This window comes from Plasmopara halstedii (assembly GCF_900000015.1).
Source record: "Plasmopara halstedii genome assembly, contig: Scaffold_525, whole genome shotgun sequence".
In the NCBI taxonomy this organism is placed as follows: Eukaryota; Oomycota; class Peronosporomycetes; order Peronosporales; family Peronosporaceae; genus Plasmopara; species Plasmopara halstedii.
In genome coordinates, this window is record NW_020187445.1 from 1,091,195 (window position 1) to 1,117,118 (window position 25,924).

General features: G+C 44.7%; 3 protein-coding genes across 3 annotated transcripts; 2 read left to right on the forward strand and 1 right to left on the reverse strand.

Annotated features, from left to right (window-relative positions):
• Positions 1-6,916: 6,916 nt before the first annotated feature.
• PHALS_10849 (uncharacterized protein) lies at positions 6,917-7,125 on the forward strand (the record flags this gene model as incomplete). Its single annotated transcript, XM_024726345.1, has 2 exons — positions 6,917-7,042; positions 7,102-7,125. The coding sequence occupies 2 exons, from the start codon at positions 6,917-6,919 to the stop codon at positions 7,123-7,125; spliced, it is 150 nt and encodes a 49-aa protein (XP_024577032.1).
• Positions 7,126-9,896: 2,771 nt separating this feature from the next.
• On the forward strand, positions 9,897-11,998 carry PHALS_10850 (uncharacterized protein; the record flags this gene model as incomplete). Its single annotated transcript, XM_024726346.1, has 4 exons — positions 9,897-10,001; positions 10,058-10,210; positions 10,270-10,781; positions 10,846-11,998. 4 exons carry the CDS (start codon positions 9,897-9,899, stop codon positions 11,996-11,998), a joined length of 1,923 nt encoding a protein of 640 aa, XP_024577033.1.
• Positions 11,999-23,210: 11,212 nt separating this feature from the next.
• Positions 23,211-24,679, reverse strand: PHALS_10851 (uncharacterized protein; the record flags this gene model as incomplete). Its single annotated transcript, XM_024726348.1, has 2 exons — positions 23,211-24,062; positions 24,137-24,679. 2 exons carry the CDS (start codon positions 24,677-24,679, stop codon positions 23,211-23,213), a joined length of 1,395 nt encoding a protein of 464 aa, XP_024577034.1.
• Between the last annotated feature and the right edge of the window lie 1,245 nt (positions 24,680-25,924).

The following is a 25,924-nucleotide window of genomic DNA, read 5'->3' on the forward strand; positions in this document are numbered from 1 at the left end:
GTGCAGTAGCATTTAAATACCTCCTTGAGAACTGAACTATTGATATTGCATATAGGTGTGTTGGCTAACGTTTTCAAAAATTGAGTAAAAATGCGCATCGTACTCAAATCACGATAATAAGCTGATATCCAATAAGAGCGTCGGCAGGTGGTTGACTATGCGATGTCAACACACGTTGCGGTGTCAAGGCGAAACCCATCCACTCTAGCTCCAGCTATACACAGCTCTGTTCGTGTCTTGAAATACAATCAGCAAACACATGTAAAACTCGCCACACGGTAAATCCCCAAACCCTAGCGATAAGCTGGCAGCTTTACCATCTTCAAGTATGCTAGGGGTCGTGGGTGCGCCATATCGTAAGGGACAACCGCGACACGAAACCTTGTTGATGATAGAAATCAACCTCCTTAAATTTTTGTATAAGTTTCCATTTCCCCTCAACAGATACTGGCAACAGACGTGGTGCAACTCAACGTCAAGGTGAAAGTGGAACACCTCTCGATCATATAGCAGTGCCAGTGGAGGTTATCCCTCCCGCGACTGGCTTTCGTGAGCTCCGGCGGCACGTTGATTCTCTAAACGATTCTCAGCATGCATTGCAAACTAAGCAGAGGGTAGTTCCGCTACAGGTGACGGTAAAGAATCTGCACCTTTTAAACAGACCAATTTAGATACGACTGGCTCTGTAGAGCAGAAAAATGGCTTGGATTCAGCAAAACCAACAGAACACAGTATGTGTTCAATTTTTTATGAGATGTTAAGAGTATAGCATAGTCCCTGTTGACCGCAGACACTGCAACTATAGGTACCTTGACTACAACCAATTGCAAGTAGATTATGATATTTTTATAAGCACCTTGTTCTACTACTTAACCGTCCTGACCTCCAGTCATAGTCACACGAACGCTTGTACACGACGCTCAACCTCACAAGATTCAGTTACAGATTATGCTATAAATTGTAGTCGCGTAGATATCAGCGGGTCGGATTGAAACGACAGACATTCCACCGCTTACACCGGCGCCAAATTTGGGCGGTGGCACAAATATACCAATGAATTTACAAAATTGGGATAGTGCCGGTAGAGGCATGCATTGCACAATGCACCGCAAAATCAATGCGTATAAGGGAATCGCTTCAGCACCGCGGTCTCTTCTCGCAATAGTCAATCTATAACCTCAGCGCGACAGCTCACGCTTTCTGTCTGACTATTTGTTTGCGGATGGTCAGTGGTTGGCTTTCAAATTATATACTAAGCACCTTAGACAATGTTCACCAAAACTTTCTCTGTTCAGCGCAAATCTTTATTCAATACAATGTATATCAAAGACCATATTGGCAAAAAATTGTCTGAAAGCAGAATGGCTGTCTTTTAATCGGTTATCGTATTATTGACAACAACAAGATGCGCCTTCTAGCTCAAACGGTCTACAGAGTCCAAATTGCTGAAATTGTCAAATGGCATATCTTGAGAACTAAAACGACTATACTACTGACGACCAACAGCGGAAGAATGGCCAAAAGCCACTGTATGCGGCGATGGTCTTACACATTGACTCGTCTCAAACGTGCGTACATTTGTGCTTACCCTTTTATATATACCCATCGACAATTCACAGTGCTTACTGAGCAGTATATCTCTTAATTTTTTATGGGTTGGCCATTCATGGAGACGTCATGCATATTGCTCAGTATTCTGTGCTTGTGGGCCTTGTCATGAGGTACTAAATTTTGCCGATGGTCGTGTGAGTTGGTGCTGCAATTCTGCAAACCATATTACACATGAGCGGAGTAGAAGTGCAGAAATGTTTCGATAAAACGGTATCAGAGCCCAAAATCACTCTGCTTCCCACAGCTTTCAGCAACAAAACACATGCTTCGTTTTAGACGTGAGCTGTACGTATCAACCTATCAATATCGGCGTGACATTTGTACACGAGAGCACTCGAAAGCCCATGGCTACCACATGAAGTCAACCCAACTTATACCTTAACTCAAAGGTAAACTTGGCAAAAATAAAGCCATTCTACCGCTTTCTGCGAGCGACTTGGAGTTAAATTTACTGTGCGCAACTACGCATGACTGTTACATATCACAAATGGCTGATCGTCAAGCAGATACACATTGAGCTCGACAAGAGAAAGTAGCTCCTGGTCGTGAATCAAAAAGGTCTAAGAGTTCTTCGTTGAAGGTGTTTGCTGATGAGAATAAACAACACACCTTTCAGATCAAAAAGCCTATAGAAAAAACGGAAACGTTACGGACAACCTGAAATGGACGGTCTGGATTTGCAAGAGCCAGAATCGGACCTAGCACGCGGCTTTCTTTCACACCTATGTGGCCGCCTTCTCAATCGCATTCCACCACTAATTCAAAATATTCTTAATGAAATTGGTAAACGATCGTGTCACGTCAGCATAGTAAGCATTACACTTGAGCAAGTAATTACATCCCCCTCGGGGCCATTCGGGACAGAGGAAGGGGCCAATTTACAAAGGCCATTATCTTAGCGGGATTTGGTTCCGAGTTCTGTCACTTAATGATACAGCCTAGAGCTAGGATCTCGCTGGCACTTGAATCGCTTGTTTATCTCGACAAATGGCATATTCAAGTGCATACACTCGAGTACTGCTCGCAAATGTTCCATAATATCCCCACATTCGTCTTTCCGTGCTTTTCACGATTTTAAACGAATATATCAGCAAAAAAGGTGTCTTTTGGATTGAATAGCTACGCAACAAAACAAATAAATTTCGCTTGTTCATTTGACAGAGTCTTTGTGGCATAATCAGCAGATCCTTCAGCAAACTACTCGGGGTATTTACTGCAGTGAGTGGGGCATATCTCTCATTACCAGTTGAAACATCCAGCAGGCTTAAGTACACAAAAAAACGTGCAGCCAATCTTTCTATTCTTTAGCACATCCACTTTGAAATCGGTTTATGCGGAGAAATCGTGGCTGCACTAAGCACATTTTATGCATGCACAGTCAATATCAATCGCCTTTCGGACATAAGAAGTCGGCTTTGAGGGCCAACATTGACTTCTTCTCACTTAAGCCTCTTTGTGCTTCGTGCAAACGAAAGTCGAAATGACGTCACGTTGTTCATTTGGTAACGGTCATTGCCGTATCCAACATTTGATTCCGGGGACCAAGTCAAATTTATGAAGCAATTTCGTTTCCGTAGGTTAAAAGGGCGGTGGACTTTTCGTCATCACTACTGATTATAAATGATGGAAAGGATCCATTGGTCTTTGAAAGTAGCTATTCCATCTCTTGTACCTAGAACTCTGCGAGTATCATTGATCATAAATTCGTTCATGATGAAAGCTGAGCTCCGATCTTACTCCGATAAAAATCCTACCATCGCAATGCCCTCACCGTCCTGCGCTTCTATGTATATCACCGCGATACAATTTCCCAGCTATTCAACATCTTTTGTTAGGTTATCATGGGAGGCTGACAACCCCTGGAACTACCACGCTCACTCCGTGTACTTCCACTAATTTGCAAAAAAGAATCGTCACTCGGTAGTGTTGACTCGGCAGAACCGTTTTATTGCGACAAGGATGAGTCATCCGACTTAGCTTCAGGGTCTGGGTCTTCTACGCGCGACTTGCAGTCGCTCTAAAGTTACCAGACTCTAGCACGAGAAACCTGCGACACTTATTCGCTTTCAATTTCAAATGGCCCTGGAACAGAATACAACAACCCATAAAGCTTCCTTTAAGTTTTACTTTCTGGAGACGACGACGAGTAGTGGCCGCTCTCATCTCACTAGATGTACACATTGTGATCCCATTAGTCGATCGATTCTTCTCGTTTAATTATGAGACTGCAGCCGACTGCTGCGAACAGTGCTCGAAGCACCGAAAGAATACTAATACTATCGATTTTATATAGCCCCATATTTTGCACGTGAGACATCAAAGCTTCTCAAAGATGCCAAAAAGTGTTTCAGCTATTTGTAAGGATGGGTAATGACACAACGACGATACAACACGAGATAGGCTTTGACCCCGTACTATTTCGACCTTTGGGTGTTCATGGATCTTGGCGTTCAAGCCACACCATACCTAGAATTAGATCATTTTTTTGAATCAAAAGGAGGACGGCACTGCGCCCCACACTGTCAATCCCCCAAACTTTTCTTAAAAGCCTTCAAAATTATTCTCTGATCCATTTAAGTCACAAGATACTCTCCATATTCAGCATCCGCAATGCCCCCAGGTCCTGTCGGCTATTTTCATTTATTCAGTATTAATATTTGAGTCACTTGTAATTGCATGACGAGAAATCTACGACCTAAAAAATCTCGAGATGTTGTTGCTAGCAGGGACAACTCTGGGCTGTGCGTCTCACATCCCTCAGAAAGTCTCGCTTCTTCCATGTATTTTACGAGGACCTCCACGAAATATAGTTGGGCCTATTATTTTAGTGGGCCGTGTGTGTGCGTGCGCATTACTTCCACTTGGATTCAGCGATTCTTTACAAAGGGCTCGTCAGACGACCATGAGTAGAAGATCGACCCGTTGTACATCTCAATCAGACTGAAGAAGACATACAAAAAGATAATTTTGTACTACCATAGATTGAACACCCGCTGGTCTTGCGGAGCTGATAAGCAGCATAGAAAGTCGTCTCTTCCTTCTCAGCATTTCTAAGTCTATTAAAGCTAGCGCACCCTAGAACTTCCACATTCAAAGCGCATCCACCACTTGCGACTCGAATATTGTACAATATATTTGATATGACACTCGCTGCTTTCTCGAAAGAGGAAGGAGGGATACTTACGGTCTTGGTGCGAGCCGCACCGATTTATAACCCGTCCATGAAGGCGAAAACTGTTGCCGTCAGTACTTGAGAGTCAGCTACTATTGCGGTTATAAGATTTTGGAATCCCTGGCCATAGTGCGCCCGTCCTCACCTACCTCAACAGCCTGACAAACCGTTTGTTGCACTCTTTTTTAGGACTTGTTAGGCGGTGCAAATAGGTCGCTTCAAACCTTTTCATGCTGAAAACGCCTCTTTCACATATGTACCGCAAGTTGGTGCCCATTCTCGCTTGCGACCTTCTTGCTTTAAGATCAATAGCGGATCGCGCTTTTGCTCTGTTTGCATTCATATTCATCTCGACTTTCCTTGTCCTAACTAGGAAGTTTGTTTGTCCCATTCTCGAGAGGAAAAACGCTTCAATACAGCGGTTATGCATTTGTTTTTTATCAGAGGCTGATTGGGGCACTTCTGGATATATCAACAGTGCTTTCTAGAAATTGGGGAGCACCGCATGCGATTTGCATGTGCAGACAAATTTTATTTTGCGCTGACAAAATCCCATCTAGTAAGATTTTGTTGAGGACCGTGGTCTTTGATCAGGTCCGAAAAGTCGGAGTTTATTAAATCGTTCCAGTGTCATTCTCCTGAGGAATTTCCTGAAGTGGTTTAATCTGATACAGAAGCTACATCATAACATTAACTTTGCATATGCTGGTCCAGCCACGACCACCGAACCAAGGCTAAGATAGGCGTCCGTAATCTTACTCTTTTTACCAAATGTATCCCACCAGGACCCCAGGTTGTCATGAGGCCCACTCGTGGGCGTCTCAAGGTCCAAATTCCAGAGTAGGAGTGATAGAGTTGATCGTAAACAAGTCACGTCCAAAGAGACATGTTTCGGTCCATACACATAGAAATGATGCAGAAGCTACAGCACCAAAATTAATGCCCAGACTTCCTTAAAACTCAGCAAATTAATTGCCCATAGTGTAAAGGTCATCTGATTTCCACCCACGGGTACTGTCGTCGTCATTGTTACAAATTTAGACCCAGTAGAAGTCTGTTTGGATCACTATTGGCTTATTGCAATATGAATGCGATGTTTAAAGATGTTTTATGTAAGTTCATCTGTGAGTTATATATGCACGCTAAAAGCAAAAATGAATGGGGATAGATACCAATTTGTTTGCTAAAATAAACTGATAAACACTCAGTCTAGTAGAAAGGAAGTCATCGACTTCTTTACGGGTAGTGAGGGGCTGACGTCAGGTAGCCATTCGGCTATTCTTCCCCCACCAAGCTCTGAGCTATGGGATGGCGGCGTAAGAAGGACGCGAGAGTGAACGATTCCAATCACGTAAAATTGCGTAAAGCCGGTTGATGAATGCACTGCATTGTTCAGATCAAACTCTACGAGTGGCAGCATAGCGCTCCACTCCACTGCTTCGGTGTCTCAGCGCAGACGCTGCAAGAAAATCTCCAACAACGATTCACGCGCTCAGTCTAGCCATCGGTCTACGGATGGTCCGCTGTTGACATAGTCAACTTGGTGCCAGCACCCTGGAGATTGTAGACCAAAACGTCACAGTGAATAATCAAAGAGCTCGTGTACCACACCTAAATTGAAGCCATGAAGCACGTCGAATTCTACAATGATGGCAGATTAAAATGCGACGAATCAGCTCAAGAGGTTTTCATCATAATTCATTTCTCGATGAAAGTACTGGTGTGGTTTCGTCGTGACTTGCGTCTTCATGACAACTTGGCGCTCCATGCAGCATAGCTGCACATCACATTAACAATTCACAGGCAATAAAGTATATTATTTTCCAATCAGATTTTAGCATGACTTGTGTGCACGAAAATGTTGTTTATCTTAAAAAAGTGCTCTCGACACAGTGATATTCTTAGCACTCGTACGGTTCGCTTAAATTGAACTTTTAGAGTATGCAAGACAGAGAAATGGGTACAGAGGTCATGCCTGTTGATCAAATGTTAGTTTTATAACATAGAGCGGTGGTGGGCAAAAAGCAAAATATATTTAGGTCCTTGTTCGCGTTTCGGTGCTATCTCATAGCCTGACGTTTCCTGTATTTTTTTGTAAAATGTTAAATTGACTCGAATTTAACTTAATGACGTATGCCGTGTCTTTCACGCTACTGGCTACAACAAACTGGATTTATTCCTGGCGAGTGCTTACCTTCCTTGAACCTCAACGAGCAGCTGCTGTCGAGACGTTGTCTTGCCATAAGTCAAGTTGTAACGGTGCTTTAAGGTGCAAGATCATTGCATGTCGGTATCGTCAAGCTCTATACTGCTTTTAGAAGTTTGGCGTTGAATTTTTTTGATGAGAAAATCTTCTGGCGCTTCTTACCATTTGCAAACATTTTAATTTAATAAATATAAACTACTTGTTGATTGCGCGACTTTTCTTCTATGCATTTGAGCAGTAGTACAATCAAAAGAGATTATTAACTCAATCAGAAACGAGAAGACTGGACACACTCTGGGTTTAAACCTGTATTCAACATACGACGCTGCCGTACTCCCCAATCTATTGCTTCTGAAACCCATACCTCTTGAGTTCGTCAAGCATATCGAGCTAAAAATTTAGAGTCCGCGTACACAGAGGATAGATTATAACCCTGTACGTGCCATGATGACATTTGCAACAAAATTGCCGGGATCTTTGCACAGAAGAGGCTTTGACTCTCATGGTCCGTATTAACAAATACTCGGAGTTTGGGATCGTGCACTCCAAACAGGAGCGAAATTGACAGCTGCTTCGAAAACTAACACTATTAGTTTGTTCTGCTTTTAAGAGATTAAATGTGTTTAAAATCGAAATGGATACCAAATATATGTGCTTAACAAATAACTTTCTTCTTCTTATAGATCGGAATATTCATTAATATCAATATTCCAGTGCTTACAAGTACATGAGATGTAATGTGAATTTCGTACACAGGTGCTGACCATCTTGTAACTAATACAAATGTACCATCACGAAGATAGATACGTTGGAGGAATCTCTGAAAATATTTGCATAGTCGTGTTTAACTTGATTGTCGCATTTGATTACACATATTACCGTCAATGAGTTTACTTGGCTAGATTTTACTCGGGTGAGACGCCACTTTACGTTGCTTAAGCTCGTATGACTTTTCGCATCATACTTGACATCATGTGAGTCCAATTCAGGGGTCACGAAACCCATAGATACGTTGCAAAGTCCGTGAGTAAGACATTTTTTTATTTGCTGTTTTTTGTTGCTCAGCTACCCTGCTAGCACTTTCTCCATCGTACGGCTTTGTGGGCGTTTGCGGAGGCGCAGTAAACTAACCCAGGTATCCGCAGCATAGGAGCTATTGTTGCCATATGACTTACATATTTTGCTGTGGGATCTGATATGGGTCGCGTACCCGTTATAACAATTTTTTATCTGTAAGGTAACTACAGTGGATGACAATCCGCTACCTCCAAGAGTAACCAATACCTAAACTCAAGGCAAATGCACTCTTCCGTTTAAATTTTTGAAATTGAGACTGTATTTATCTCTTTAATTGCGGCAGTGCTGCCTATATTTATTGCCCTTGGTTTTCCTACTTCAATACTCAAAGCTCATAAATATGCATAATTACTGTCAGTTCCACCACATAGTGGCGTCTTGTTACGATGTAGCCACACCTTTGTGTTATTACACCGACTTGCGAAAACTACACCTTTGTACGGTCAACCGTCTTGTGTGACCCACCCCTGTATACCAGGGTATGTGTAACCCCGTTACCCTCGCACTAAAAGGTCTCGATTACGTCACACTACAGCCTTGGTAAGAGCCATTGTCCCATAACAAAACATCAATTTCATGAGCTCAGTATAGTTCTGGGTACACTCCTTGTACCGAAGGCAAGTCCATTATGAGTCTTTGACACTATGGTGTAGTTTTAAGTCGACAAAGAATCTTAAGGACAGATACGAATGCTATAATACCCATCTTTCTCGGCGCACTCAGTATTTTGAGACTGTTTTTATTAATGGGCACATTCATAATAAATGATTTTGATTTTCTCCGGTTCCAATCGCACCGTTTCGGTGATTATGCGATCATGTGATACCTTAAAACATCTCCTTGCAAAAATTTGAAATCTGGATGAGATCCTCCATCAGCTGTTGTATAAGAAGCCTTACGGCCCCTTGAATCATCGCTCCGACTCACACAACGAACGAATACCGAACATGTTCAATGCCTTCAGTCACTGTCTACTTTTTTATATTTTCGCGTCGTATATAATTGCATGGCGCTCCCGATATTGTCAAACAACAAACTGGGCTGTTTGGCCCACTTTTCTTACCGAGAGTCGGTCCTGTAAGACAGGATATCATTGATCTCGACCTTTACGGGGTACAATAGAATCCACTTTTCCCCCAGTCGGATGCTGTGCGCTTTATGATTCTCGAGGTTCTTAACGAGAAGTTTGTCGTCTGTCCTTGTGTGGGAGTTCGACCCTCCGTATCATCAATTAGACGTACGAGAACAGAGCACAGGGCACACATGATTGATATTGCCACAAATATAATGCTTGCAAATACACCGTGCTGTTTGGCAGCTAAAAATACTCTTTTCCTCTCGGCATGTTTGGGGTTTATCGCGTCTCTGCACTCGCAAAGCTTTCGCTTCTCGCTCTTCAATCGACCAACGCAGAAATTTGCATTTAATGCAATGGAAAGCCGTACCTCGGAAGTTTATAGAATATCCTACTACATAAGCAGTTTGCAATTTGTAATAATCTACTCATGAAAGGTATTTATTCATGTCGATGTCACGCACTATAGCGATAACTCTCATTACAAAGAAAAGAAGCACGTTCAGCGTTAAGCATTTTTCACCGTTCGAGTTCACACAAATTTTGCTTTAATCGATACTTTAATCCATCTATATTCAAAATGTACGGATTGAGATATTAGATGTGTTCTCTTGTAAGTGTTCTGGCCAGGAATTAACCCAGTGTTATCACAGCAAAGAGGTTTATCAGTTTTTATTATCATGAAGATCCCAAGTAGCACTTATCCCATACTTTAGAAGTAAATGGCAAGGCAAGTCGAGAGAGCTTGCAGTGCGATGGAGCACCAAACGACAAGAGTATCAGATCTCACACGCAATATCCCGTCATTTTGTATGCTTAATGAATTGCTACAGTCTACGAAAATTAAGGACGACGAGGAGGTGCGCGCTTCAACATTTTCTTATTCAATTTACCAACCCTTGCGTCTCGAATTTAGGCCGTGATGGTAACACGTATGTGTGTGGATCCACGGCATGTGGAGGAGTTTGAGCGTTTGCTCCGCATGATTCTTAAAGCGACGCACACTGTGGGTCATGTGTCCACGTGCGTTGTGCGGCCACCACTTGGAGAATGCATGTACACTTCAATTGTGCGTCCAAATGAACGCTTTTATGGTGTAATTTAAACCCTGATATAGATTATTATTAGGTCAAGTATTCTAAACTACAGGCCATACGTCAAATGTATTCATCGACAGTCGAAAGTGACGTGGAGCTTTTCAAATTACTGGCAGCACGTGATTCGCTGTTGTTAGAACCTCCAACGTATCAAATTGAAGCAGGTTTTGGCACATGGATTGAAGCAAATGGTAATACAAAGCCAATGCGAGGCGAAGATGATAATCTTGTGTACCAGAATGTTCCTGGTCCGTGTTGCAATGATTCTTGTGAAAATCCACATGGTTTAAATGTACGTGCATCTTTCGTGATACCAACGAAAGATTTTCAGCTCTTTAGATCGCGTTACCAGCGCAACAACAAAAAAGGAGGTCAGAAAAATTTACGCTGCTTTCCATGCTGTCGAAATGGACGACATATAAGCTCTGGATTCTGTGGCGATTCTATTCGAGTGCATGTGGCTGTCAGTCGTTTAACAAAGTCTGGTGGTGTCAAGATTTGTCCAATACAAACGCTTCGTCCTGCTGTTTTGGCATTTGCGCGGTTCTTGAACCTTGACGGCACTTTTGAGTCGTCTGTCTCTGGACCCAAGATCTTTCCTGGACAGACAATTGACAAGACGGACATATTTGTTTATGTTCGGAACGCGTGGCGCTGCGATGGAGACGTCATCTCAGTCGGCTATTTTTGAGTTTAATGCTGAATGTAAGGCGTGGCACTATGGTTGGACTGCTCCGCGTGGCCAAGGGGTATCTGGTAGTGATGCGCAACACGTACTCGAAGTGCTCTTTATGAAACCCATGGGCTCGTACATGTACTGCCTTGAGCGTCTACGCTCGGACAGTTTTTCTATCTTTTCGAGCCGAAGAGCTAGTCACGCGCCCATCAAGCCTGATACAGAAGCATATGAGAACAATTACACCACTGACTGCAGAATCATGAAGCGAAAGCGCGCTTCTATTATGAAAGCAGAACTCCCCGCGCACTCATTACAGGCTCAAACCTCGAAGCCACCAAAGCTCGCACTACAGGCTCAAATTGTAGATAAACTGGCATCAACAGTCATCCCATCCTCTCTCAATAAAGATCAGACGGATGGAATAGATCGTGACACCGCAAACACGTGTTCAAAAATGATCGACGTGCAACCTTGTAAGATGGAGACAATTTTCGACTCGGTTCCTTTGTCATCTACTACTTCAGAAGACCGAGCAGCGTCAGGCTTTGATTACCGTGACTTCGATTCCTTAATGGAAAGTGATAATGTGGAACACACTCAGCTTTATACTCAGCAAATACGTCATCAACAACAACTTAGCCTCCAATCGCAACAGATGCAGAATTTTCAGCAAAGTCAAGACCTACAGCGGCATCAATGCCAGCAGCACGAGTTACTACGGCACCAACAGCAACTCCTTCAGCAACTCTCTGAGCAAATGATGATCAATCAGCAGCAAGAACTGCAAGATCGTGGAGGACTTGCGAATCATTCGCTATTTCAGGAGGAGAAGCCCGCTCGACGAGTCGTTTCAACGGAGGAAGTGCCATGGTCTGAGCTATACAATCTATTTGATTCGACCCCTGTGTCTCAAATGTATACCAATGATGATCTTGACCAAGACAAGAAGACTTTCCAGGATTATGAAAGAAGTTCAAGCATTTCTCCAATTGCAAATTTAGGAATAGATTCGGCTGCCAGCTCAAGAATGGCATCTCTTTCCATTACCCCATCTCAACAGGCAGTTTTGAATTACTTATAACGTACATCACAGATTATCGACTAACAGCTTAATAAACGATATTCGAAGATTTGACGTTCAGTCTTCGGGAGCAGAGAGACAATGTGCTGAATTTCTTGTGGACTTGTGCTACCTAAAACTACAGTAAAACCTGTCTTTGATGATCCCTGTCACGTCATATATCTTGTTATATCGGATACTGAAACGGATCCACAGAATTAGCTTTGTCTGAGTCAGTTTGTTTACGCTTTGAAATTTTGACCAGAAATTGACAGATTTGTACATACGCTTTCAGTTAGCAAGTCGAGAAACACTTAGTATTAGTAGCCAAGCGAAATGAATTCATGCATCTTCAAATAAATTTCTGTTTCACGTTATTTTTCGCTAGTAGGGCTGAGCGTGGCTCTATTATGCCCACCGATGCCACTTGCACGGCTTGCGTGTGTTTCTCCGCGTGACCTGATGCGTCTCTTTCTCAGTCTCACCGCCTGACGACCAAACTGGGCTGGAAGTACACTGGTGTCTGGTATGAGCTTGTGCTCATCTGGAATCTCTATCAGATCAACCGTATCCGTGAAGCTTGTAATCTTGTAGCACTGACCCACCAAGTCTAATATAATATGCAGACGTCTCTGAGCCATCAACGCTGTAAAGATGTGACGACATGGTATCTGCAACTCCATCCACATCTCGCATGAACATCGTGGAGCGGCTGTATCGACCCGACGTTGCGTTAATGGACTGGTCACTCGTGACGCAAAGGTAGCAGTGTCATGGCTAAACACGACCGAGTACTCTTTGGCAGCCTTGATTTGCCCCTGAGCTTCGTCTCAGCTCGCGGAGTGACGTGCGTCCTGCTTCTACCCAGCACTTGCACTGTTGATATCGGTTGTAAGTCTCATCAATCAGAATAAACGGCTTGGAAGCGATAAAAGATCCAGATTGATTCCGGGTGTCGGACAAATATGCTCGACGCTTCACGATCGAAGGAAGTCAGCTGTATGCTGAGGCGCTGAAAGCGCGGTTGAGTGACACCGTCACTGTTCGCTTAGCTCTTGACTTCGATATTGTGGAGCGCTTCTCAATCTTTGACTTGGATCCAAGGTATGACCTTATCCTTGGTATGGCATGTTTGGAACACCATGAGCCCTGGATCGATTGGATGTCGGAGACCTTGGGCATTACGCGCATGTCTCCTGGTAGAGCTTTGAGGAGTCATCAACCCACCTCTGCTAGAAAGCAGAATCCCTATTGGCTCAGGCACTGGACCGGGACGGTCAATGTGCTAGGGATCGGAATAATCGAGTCGTCGAACACCGAAGGTGTACTAAACAAGAAGTCCAAGCGGCTCGTGGGCTGAACGTGGAGTGGCACGTAGCCCACTGGGCACTGCTCAATTATTGGAGCACTTGCTGCATGCCAAGAGTGGCATAGTCGGCCAAGGGCCGAGGCATCGAGGGCGAAGCCCCAGTGATGCATGTGGAGTGGCACGTAATCTACTGAGCACTGCTCACGTAAGCAGTTACTGCATGCCAAGAGTGGTATGGTCGGACAAGTCCCTGGGCAAAGCCTTTCTGATGCGCGTAGAGTGGCATGTTACCCACTGGACGAAGACTGCAAAAATACCATCTCTTCATCGGATGTTGTAAATAACATCAAGGTTCCGATGGAGCAGGGAGTGGGAATACGGACGCGTTTTCCACTGGTCTCGACGAGACGTAAGACCTTTATTTAGAGGAGACGGTGATACCGTATGTTATCTGCAAGACGCAGGATGCCGTCCCTGACCCAGGGTGTGTCTACCGTAGACGATACCCTTGTCAACGGTATGACGAGAGAGGAAGACGGTGACGTCACCCTCGAGGCTATTCCCGCGGTGGATGCTCTTCTTGAGCTGGACGAAATGTCCTTCCAAGGGTTTAACGGTGCCTTGAAGGCAGGCGGTTTAGCCGTGGTGGACATTTTTCGACCGAACGAGGAGATTAACTCGTTATCGCTTCTGGATGAAGCTGTCCTGGAGAGCAACAAGACGGTGCTGAACGCACGAAGCGGATCGTCGATTCTGAAGGATCTCTAGGATCAGTTCTATTCTTTGATAAAGAGATCTTAAGACGTCATCTCCAAAGACCCGCCATCGGTTTTACCTCCAGATCGAGGTGTGCGTCATGAGATCGTTCTGGTTCCAGGAGCCAAATACTGCGTCACACGCCGAAGGCCCCTGCCCAAGCAGCAGTGTGACGTCATTAACGCCTTTTCCGTGCTAAGCACGAGGCAGGTATGAAGTATGAGAGTAAGTATCCCCATTCGACACCCACGTTTTGAATCCGGAAGCCGAACGGCAAGTGACGTATCATTCACGCTTATGTAAGCTCAAAGCTTCCACCATTCTGGCACAGAGGCCGATTCCTAGGAAGGATGTTCTACAGAACAATATGATTGGCTATACAACATACAGCGTACTCGACTTGGTCGATGGCTATTGCCAATTGTTCATGAGAGCGAGTGATATTCCGCTGACAGCGGTGTGTAATCCGAGCGGGATGCTCTGGGTGATGTCCCAAGGGCTGTCAAATGCACCAGCAACATTTAATCGTCATGTGACACAATTGTTCTACCCAAACCGGGCGTATGCACAAAGATACTTGGACGACATCTTCGTACACAGCCGTGCGGGGCACGGGGGGACAGATGAGGAGAACCACATGGTCCATGTGACAAGTACATGCGAACAAATAAGCTGTATGCGAATGCAGATAAGTGCATCTTCGGCGCAGAAAAGTTCCATTTGTTGCGTGCTTTCGAGCGAATCCCGCCAAGTTCAAGGCGATTGTGGACTGGCCTACACCAACTACTTGCACAAGTATAGCGCAAGTCATGCGGAAAATGGAATGGCCATTATCAAATCTCCTCATGAAGGATACGGAATGGTGTTGGAACAACGAGCATCGGGAAGCTTCTGACTGGATCAAAGATATCCTCCTTCATGCACCAATTGCAGCGGGGCTGCCGTAACTTTGCGCTTAGAGGAAGCATAATTCAGGTCACCGACCTTTCGTTCTTTAAAGACCCAGTACGAGTGTATCGGATCGCAATCTGCTACCGTCAAGAGTACTTTGAACCTAAATCAAAGCTAATCAACTATTCGGTTCAAATTCAGAACTGACTTTTGTTTTTTTAACTGCGGCAAAGCCGCCTGAATATAAATGCATAGATTTTTTTAATATGTAAAGTAAAATCTAAATACATGAATAACTACTGGCTATCTAACCCCGTACCGTATTCTTTTTTGGCTGTGGTCACACCATGCCCATCTGCTGTGACACACACCCTGTTACCAGGGTATGTGAAACCCCGTAACACCAATACTGGCGTTGCCAGACGCCGAGGGGTGAGATCAATTAATTGCGTTCGACATCACCAGCTTATGGCTGCGATGAGACTACCCAGTTCATTGCAAGGAATTACTTGCGGTGAGGTATGCACTTGTCATTTTCAGGGTGTGTCTGCTTGGCCCAACGCCGTTTGTAATCTTTATAGATCATGCGTCGCTACGCACTGCGACTCAGTCGCCTCACCTCTCGCAGAGGATGGACAGTTAGCTCTTTTTCTTTGCAGAGTATAATTTCGAGGTGATGTATAAGCCAGGAAATCAGAATGTGCTGATTGATGCGTTGTCACGCAGACCGGATTATGAGCTTGCTCATGTCATGACGGTGACGTCGTCTGTCAAGGATTTGATCCGCGCCAAATACGCGGATGATGGTATGTGTGTTGCGCTGCTACAGGCTCTCGGGAGCAAGAAGTTTGGAAACTCGGACAAGAAGTTGTCTGCGTGATTATGCGCACGGTTTCATCGATATTCGTTGAAAAACGGGCTGCTGAATTATAGCAATGATTTGACGGATACACCACAGATTGTGGTTCCTAACGACGAGAATTTGAAATACCGAATTCTCTATGAGGCCCACGACACCCCACTCAGTGGTCATCTTGATCGTGAAAAGACGTACAGTTCTGTGAGATGATACTACCGGTGGTCTAAGCTGAAGAAAAGGACGAGCACATATGTGCGCACGTGTGAGACGTGTCAAAGGGTGAAACCCATCCGAATGTGGCGGCGCCGCTGACAACATGGACTTTCGGAGTCAATTGTCTCTGACAGAGACGCAAGCTTTACTGGGATGTTTTTGTCGACAATTCAGGGTTCAGGGCACCAAGCTGACTATGTCAACAGCAGATCATCCGCAGACCGATGGTCAAACTGAGCGAGTGAATTGCGTTGCTGAATAAGTTCTTCGCAGCATATGCGCTGAGATGTCACAGCACTAGAGCGCGATGCTGCCACTCGTAGAGTTTGTTATGAACAATGCAGTGTATTCGTGTATTCATTTACCGGCTACACGTCGTTCTTCATGAAAGGCCTTGTCAATGCTCGCGCTCCGCTGACGCCGCCATCCCATGGCTCAAGGCTTGGTGGGGTAGGAAATCCCGAGCGGCTAGTTGATGTCAGCCCCCGCACTATCCGTAAATAAGTCGATGACTTCCTGTCAACCAGACCGAGTGTCCTACGACACGTTCGCGGTGCGATGGCTGAAAACCAGACATGCAGAAAGAATATGCAGATAGAAAAAGCAAAAGAAATGTTAAAAACATTGAGGTCGGATATCTGGTTCTTTTAATGCTTAAAACCTTCTTACACATGCAGTCTCTGCTTTCTTCAAGACGAAGCTCCGTCCACGGGTCTATCGGACCTTTTATGGTCGTGGTTAAGCGAGGTCTTGCGTATGCGCTAAAAATTCCGAGAAGGATGCGCACTTTTGTCCTTCAACGCGCGATGAGCATCGCGAGTCACAGGACGGCGATCGACCAAGTCGTCATCGTCCGCCTCCGACCCTTCTCGATGAGAACGGTGGCGTCCACTATCTCGTGGAACGCTGTGTGGGTCAACGTTGTCAACAGGATTGAACTCAATACCTTGTGAAGTGGAGGGATTAATTAAACTTTGAGAACTTGTGGAAGTTTGAAGTGTCACTTCGGCAAGTCTGCCGAGACGTCGTAGACGCTTTTGTTCAGAAGGACGCTCCGCGTCGTCCCGCACTTCTCAGCAGTAATCGGCGAAGCCAGAGGGCCATGAGCTGAGCTCATGCTACGGCCCTGAGCTGTTGTGGTCTTAGACTCACCCGTGTGAGAAAACACAGAGCTCGCGGGAGCAATTATCCGTGAATATTAGTATTTAGCTTAGTACATCTGTTGTGTTTAGATGGAGGTATGGGTGACGCCTTTGGTGAATCATTCCTATTGATGCAGCCCAACCCAAACCACCCCCTCTTGCACACTGCCGTAGCATATCAATAAACCCCATTGATCAATCCGGTTTCATCTTCCCACAGACGTTACCATGAACTATTAGCCGCTGTGATGGGTACTTCAAATTTGTGGGAAATGCCCCCAAGTTTTCGATCTGTGGAGTTATCCATATTGTGGGAACATTACTGGTGTTGAAGATCTATTATAATTTATCCTCTCATCTGGTGGGATCTTTGACCAAAAGTTCCAACATCGGTGTACCCTTTAAGAGATGATTTCCACACCGGTGTGTGTGGCACACACTCAAGGTATAATACACACGGGAGAATGATTCACACGATCCACACAGGGATAACATTCACACAACATATATCAATCTTTTGGGTACAACCAGACTTAAAACGTTTGGTGGTTGATTCCATGTGTCTCAAGTCGACATACCGTAGTGCCTTAAGTTTGGCAAACTCAATTCAAAGATGGTGTTCTGCGCTCACGTCCACTACCTGGTGGTTTCGCTGTAAGTTGACAGCGAGAGAATTTCTGTTCTGCTGCACCCATCGCTCAAAGGTCTCATCATCATCTGCAGCGGTTTTGCCAGTGGCGAGCACCACAGGAATAGTCCGCGTTGCGGGTGCAGGAACGCCTTCTCTTTCAGCGCGAAGTCGAACGCGGCACCGATCCATTGGGATTTCTTGAGGTAGCAAGAAGCGAGCTCGGAGAGCTTCTCGCTGGTCAAGATCAGCTCGTGCAGTAGCCGGGGACCCGACTACGTAGGCGCAGAGCGATCGAGTGATCGCGTTTTATGCTTCAGTAGCAGGAACCGCCGAGCGGAAGCCTTATTCGTAGCGAGGGTAAAGGACCGAACGTGGATATGAGCGCATGAGAACCACCCTTGGGTAGCCTCCAACTGCTGCACTGTGCCTCGCTGACGCGATTGGTAAAAAACACTTTCCTCGGAAGTCGAGAAGTCAGGGTAAAGAACCGAACGTGGATATGAGCGCATGAGAGCCGCCCTTGGACAGCTTCCAACTGCTGCACTTGTGCCTCGCCGACGCGATTGGTAAAAAACCACTTTCCCTGGAAGTCGAGAAGTCGTCTTCCATTTCTTCCCATTCTAAAAAAGAATAATCCGACTATTTGTTGACTATTCACCGAGTCCTCGACGAGGAATTCCGTCGCCCGTGGCGTTTGTGGTGTGTGGTGCCCGGTTGCTCAGTGCTTGGGATGTGCTTTTCGTGAAGCCGCGGACGTACTGTCCGGAGATGCACCGCGTGCAGAAGACGAAGAAGGGCTCTGCCCGCGGGCGCCTTTGGAACCAGCTAAGCTGGGTGTTTTTTTGTCATAGACATAGGTCTCATTGAGCAGGGAATGTCAAAAGATTATCCGAGGAACGTAATGGTGTCTCAGACACGCGCGACTCGTATGATACGACAGTTAAATGTAAATTAGGGGTTTTCACAATTTGATGGGGGGAGTGTAGCGAAGTTACTCATATTCTGGCATACAGGGGTAGGTCATAGGTCGCACAAGCGTACAAAGGTGTGGATTACACAAGTCGATGTAATCACACAAATGTGTGGATACACTGTAACAAGAAGCCACCACGTGGCGGGACTGCCAGTCGTTATGCATATTAATTAGGTTTTACTAGCGAATCAGGAAAACCTAAGGTTTAATATACAAGCGGCTTTGCCGCAGATAAAACAATTAAATACAGTTTCGATTTTGAGCTGAAGAGTGTATTTGTCTTAGTTGAGATTCTGGGTACTCTTGGAGATAGCGGATTGCGATCCACTACACTAGTACTGGTTCTGGTATAGAACGTAAGGTCAGTGACCTCAGTAAGCTTCCTCTAAGCAAATCGCTACGGCAGCCCTGCTGCAGTCGTCCACGGCTTCCTTCCCGCTTGTCCAGCTTTTCTCCTGCTAGCTCGACACATCCGTTGTCGCGTTCATTGCCTGGTGGCTATTCGAGTCCTCTGTCCCGCTCATACTCTAGATGGGAGTGACACAGCTAAATATGGTCAGCATTGCGTTACGTAAGTTGGGTACAGCTGGCAAAATACTGTGTGATCACTGGTGGTTTATACAAACTGTGTCACGTTGTGGTCAAATTTTCAAAGTGTGTCACCTTTTGGAATATTCCCTAATTTTAATGCTCAGGATTTTTGTGATATTTTCTGTTTGCCGAACTTCGTAAAATCGCAAGCTTTGATTGACGAGCACAGCTTTTTTATAGCTGGGCCAATAATTATTGAAATATCCTTCCATTCTCGTAACACGAAGCAACCACCACCACAACACCATCAACTATTCCAACTTGCGCTTGTAAACCTCGTCTTGATTTTAGTGCTAAAAACTGACGCGTTTGCGGAATGCTTTTGATCGACACCATACGAGTGTACATCATACAGAACGCAAATTTATAAATGTACTGATTACATCACTACAAATGCCTTTGTTCGGTTATGAAATCAGGAAACATTACACGTCAAGATTGATTTGAATGAATTAGTGCATGCAAACCAGAATACGTGTGCTACAGTATCCGAGGGTTGTGGCTGGGACGTTCAAGAGACGATGAGCTATCAATCAATTTCCATAGCAGCACACTGGGAATGATCACAGTAGTAAGTGGGCATCCTGATCATGCATAAATTGCTGGTCAAGTGATTGGTGATGAAAATAACGGACCCAAAGTTGCGTCAAATATTGTTCCTTACGTGAAACTCAAAGTCTGTGTCGGTTAAGCTGTATCAATAAGCTTTTTAATCGCATAAACGATGAGCCATCCTCGTGTTGCATTCTTGACACAGAACTTCTGGACTGAGATGTGCAGACGCCTGATCATTCATCATCACTTGCGAGCTTGCGAGACTTAAAATCTCCTCGAGGGCTCCGATTCAATCCCTCGGTGACACACTCATGTAACACAATACGATATACCAGGTGTCAGATCAGTCTTGCGCCGAGCTCGACGGTCTGGCGATGAAGCTTTTGCAACGCAATTCGTCGTCCAGGACGACGCGCAACCACGACGGGATAATAAGTGACACTGGGTCTGGGACAGAAAATCTATATCCGGTCATGTAAAGTTTTATAATCCGTTAGAACGCTCGAGCAAGACATTGCACGTGGAACTTGATGTGTATCGCCGAAACTGTGTTGTATGGTGACTTCGCTCATAAAAATGCTGTGGCCTTTTGAAAAAACAGTAGTACTTTAGCACGAGAGAAGTAAAAGCATCACGTAACCCAAAAATGCTTCGAAGGTGAGCAATCCGGCATTTTGTCACGATGCAGTCTTTTTCATTCCATTAATGCGTACAGCAGAGACATCCATCACTTTTTAAGAGTCAGATAAAGAGGAAAAATGACTTGCACCGTTTTTCGTGTCTGACATCTGCCATATTCAAGAACTTTTTAAGTTTGGTTGAATCGAAAAAATTGGAATATGTTGTGTTAATGGTATCCACGTTGTGGATCGTGTGGATCACTCCCCCGTGTGGATCATTTCCCCGTGTGGATCATACCTCGGGTGTGTGCCGCCACACACTGCGGTGTGGAAATCATCTCTTAAAAGGGTACATCGATGCTGGAACTGTTGGTCAGAGATCCCACCAGATGAGAGGATAAATTATAATAGACCTTCAACACCAGTAATGCTCCCACAATATGGATGCATCGATTTCCGACACATCGAACACTTGTGGGCATTTCCTACAAACTTGGAGTACCCATCACAGCGGCTAATGGTTCATGGTAACGTCTGTGGGAAAATGAAACCGAAGATTCGTCAATGAGGTTTATTGAATTGCTGCGGCAGTGTGCAAGAGGGGGCGTTTTGGGTTGGGCTGCATCAAGAGGAATGATTCACCTAGGGCACCATTTATACCTCCATCTACACACAACAAATGTACGAAGCTCAATCCTAATATTCACGGATAACTTTCATTAAGAGCGACGCTTAGATTTCCGGACGAAGTTGACTTTTAAAAAACAACAATGTTTGTAATGAAAAGCAGAAACGCATAACTCACGAGACTTTCTGGTGGGATCCAATGAAGACCGGCTGAGCGAAGCCTCAAGTAGCAACTTAAAGTAATCGTCACCGTCCATAAACGAAGATTTCTTCTGATCTACAATACAGAAAGAACTACTGGCTTACGATGTAAGAAATCAGGCCGAAACTGTCGAGTCCTTCATTGTGAGTGTGATTGTATTCTATTTAGACAAATTATCTGAGATAGCAGGCAATATAAGTATCTAATATTTATACTGACGTGTTCATCATATGTATAATCATCATAAGGCTGAGAAGAGATTCAAGCTTTCGTTACGAAATCATTGTCTGCCAGAAACCTTAAAAGCCAAGACGACAAACTTGCCACCGATACTTTATCTGCTAAAAAGGCATTAAAAGGATTGAGGTGATGCTGACCGTAAAATTGATCAACGTGAAAATGAGCCATTGTGAGCCTTACGTCTGCCCTTCTTCAAAATGCCTTCAATCGAAGGATTACTCTAACTTTCTCATGTTGCCGCATATTCTTTCGCATGCGCCATGCACCATCCTTTGCGTTGTGCCCACTTGGAACACTTCTCATACTTGCATCTGACGCCACCGCCGTGAGTACGGCACAAATGTTTCAGATGCGCCTTCTTGTTGCAGCACTCGACAGCACAGAACTCACCTCCACCGTGAGATTTACACAAACCCTTCGACTGCGCTGCACGCACGCAACCTTCTCTCTTACAGCGAGAGCCACCACCATGTGCTATGCAAAGTCCGCGGCTCTGGCTATTCTTTGTGCAGCCTTCAAACACCCACTGGTGTGCTCCACTATGTTTCTTACATTTTTGATGCGATCAAGCTCGGTTTTGACAGCCTGAAACTCATACGAGGACGTTTTATTCGATCTGGTGCATTGGATGACGACGAACTTATATCTAAATGAGTTGCACATGTATCCAATTCGAATGAGACCTCGGTTTTTTTAGCGGGTTTCAGTCATGTTTGCCCAGTATGATGAGCTTCTAGTGATGGCACACCTGCATGCTTGAAAGCGATCGTTAAATTCTTCAGACCAGTCAACATCCCGCTATCGACCGGTGACGCAGCATGCGCTTCATCGCAAAATCCTCGATGTCTCGCATTAGGACGTGCTAAATTACTATCGAGCTGTGAATCACAGTTTCGTCTGACAACAAGCCCTGTGGTTGCAAAAGCGGTCGCAGAAGTCAGCAGCCGTTCTAGCTGTTGCTCTCTCGACATCACCTTTAAACTACCATTTTCATCAAACTAGGATCCGTTGACGTGCCAAGTGGCGTCGTTGGGGATGCCCTACTGTCTGTCCTCCACTCAATATGAATCTTCTTAACTGAATGCCGGAAACTGCAGAATAGGCCAGTTTAAGTTCATCATCCGTTGTCATGTATCGTAGCAACTGAGTCGCTTGTAGATGTCCCTGAGTTGCCTCGCTGAAAGATTCATATTCCACAATCCCATGCCACTACCAGGAGTCACCCAAAGTGGGTAAATTGTCGAATCGTAGCTGGGTACTCGCAAAATTCCATGTTCGCATTTATGTTGGAAGTCCACGTTGAGGCTTTGAGTTACAATTTTGTCTATGGACAACAATTTATCTTAGGACGGTCGGGAACTGGTAAACTACAACGCGCGATATTCAGATCCAACAGCAGTATAAACATCAGTGTTACTATTGCTGCGCTCGAAGCAATGCCAAAAAATAAGGGGCTGCATTCAGAAAGTTACTGTAGATACTGAATCTTTGTGACGAAAATGCAAAGCTGTCTTAACCTGTGGAGACTTGCTTTTTGATACGGTAGATGCATCGCATCACGACCGCTTTAATAAAAGCGCAAACTACTAAGTGCAAATTATACAAACATCTCGCATTATTACGATTAAACTTTTACTTGATCTGAATAAGCTGAAAGAATACGCCTCACTTGCGAAGTCTCGAATCCTGCGTACTCGAGAATTGTTGCCATCTGAATGCGAGGAATTTCAAGCGAATCCCAATCTTTTAGGAGCTGTAACAAGCTGTTCGGGATCGAATCTGGTAATTCTCGATCCAACTTTAGTTTTGGATATCGTTTAAATAGTTGATAAGCGGAATTGATTTGGTCAAAAACTGAAAGTTCGGGAAACTGCAAAACGGCTGTTTTGGCGTAGACTACGATGTCGTAACTGGAAATTACACTCGACAGTTCATCTTCTTGTAACCCAGCACGACGAAGTGTATAAGCGATCTGTTTTCGTGATATGCCCCGAAGAGCCCAGCTAGTCATCACTTCCATCCAGTCCTTTTTGGTGCGATCTAGCTTGGAAGGCAGTGTGGAACTTTTTCCAATCTGAACGAGTTTATCAGCGATACTAATGTCGGCGTCCGTGATAACACTCGAAATCTGACCCTTGTAGGTGTTTGGTGGATGTGATGAACTCACCTTCACTCCTGCGCTCACGTTCTCCTCTAGACTTAGGTAAATGTTGACAGCCTTTAAAATTTCGATCTTATTCAACCCAGCAGCTTCAAGGGTTTGTTGTAGACGCTTGATGGAGTAGTTGCGCATTTTCCAGTTCGTCAAAACATGTTTCCATTGTTGTTCGAGGTCAGGCGAATCAAGGCGCATCACTTGGTCACCATCCGGAGAGCGAATTTTAAGTGTGCGGAGTGATTTGATTGCAGCAACATCTTCTTCGATGATAAAGCTGGGCGGAAGATAAGCCGTATCGACGTTTGGAAGCGAAACTTGCTTCGAGGGAAAAAGGGGGGTCGAAACGACTTTGGCGGTGGCAGGCGGCGACCTGACTTATGTGCCTCACTCACCACAACCAACATCTTTTCATAAATTCTCAAGAGCTTGTTTATCTCATTCGACTGGAATTTAGCTACTCGTAGTGCGAACTCCACCCGAATCGGCGAATAGTTAAGTTCTTTCCAGAGTTTCAAGAAATTAAGAGCTTCGATTCCATCGTGTCCAGGCTGACCGAGAGATTGGCGTTGTCTTGATGCATTGATAGCATTAATAATGACTTGGATGTCCTTGTGAATAGGAACTTGAGGCGACTTGCGCTCAACTTTCATTGACTTGGACGCTGGAACAAGATACTTCTTCCCTATGCTTAGGATTTCCCGCGGTTTACTTCCCGCGACCCTCTCTTCACCATCAATCGCGTTCTTTCGAAATTCTGGTACTTGAGTTTCATGCGCCTTCGGTTGGCGATGGTTTTGATCACCTTTGTGGTTATCATCGTTATGAAGAGTCTGGGCGGTTATGTTGTACGGCGCTGTTGCGACAGCGTTTGTGCGGACAGGTTGAAGTGAAGTAGCAAGAAGACACGACAAGATAGAGACGTCTAGTATACGCATGAGGTACTTTGAGTAAAGATCAAATGCGAGAATGAGGCCACGTAAGCTAAGACACTGAGATGGTAAAGCAAACACACTTTAGTTTCAGTATTTAAGGTAGCGATACGAAGCATGATATGAAGGAAACTGACTACTCTTGATCGGAAAAGTTTGAAGTGACCAGCTCGAGATAAATTGGACGAATCAGGTTCCGAGGATAAAGGCTGACTCTGGTGCCATGTGGTTGCTGTGCACAAAGCTTTGAGCAAATGAACCAGTATTCATAATGGGCAGAGGATGGGCTCAACTAAGCGGAATAGCTTGAGTCTTATTCAATCTTATTCTATCACACTAAATACAGTCACACTTGTACACGTACTTCACAATAGTACACTCCGTGTGGATCATCCCCCAGTCGTGTGAATCATTCCTCCGTGAGGATCATACCCCGGGTGGATGCCACAGGACTACAGAGTTCGCTTTTATGCGATAATTACCCTCAAATATTAAATCTAATCCGTCGTGCTCTCTCAGAATCGAAATGTATTCTTTTCCCATCATTTCCTCACAAGATGGCATGTTCGCCAAGAATATGGCCTCTACCCGATCTCTTTGAGAAGATAGTACTTGAATACTTGAAGTTTATCTATTTTCTTAGTTTTTACACGTCGTATGTTCAGCAGCTGATTTCTTAGAAAAATATGATTAATATCGCTAATGAAGTATTAAGAGTATCTGTTATAGGTGGCTTTGTAGTCTCAAATGCCGAGGACAGGGTGCAATATGCGGTCAGAAAACAAATTCTGCAATATTCAATGTTTCGTCGACAATACCGAGATTAATTGATATTCTGCGGTAGTGTGCAAGAAGGAACGTTCTGGTCTAGGCTGCATCAATAGGGACGATACTCACAGGGTATCATCCACAATTGGGAGTGTACGACACACTCCTGCACGAAAAGTTTTGTAGCTTTGTGTAAGCGAATGATGCTTTGTGTAAGCGAATGATTAGAGGTTTCGGGGAAGAACCGCATAGATTGTACGTACCCCTCTGGATCTAACAAAAAAATTCAGCACCATGTGACGAAAACAATCCAGCTGCTATCTGGTCGGTGCCTTCATCAGATTAATCTTAATATTTAGCAAGGTGGCATGGTGTTGAATCTGATACTACGTTTTGACTTTATCATTAAAGGATTAGTGGCGTTATATTCGATTCAAAATGCTTTGATCATTTCCACACACGCTCTGACTTGACGAATAAATG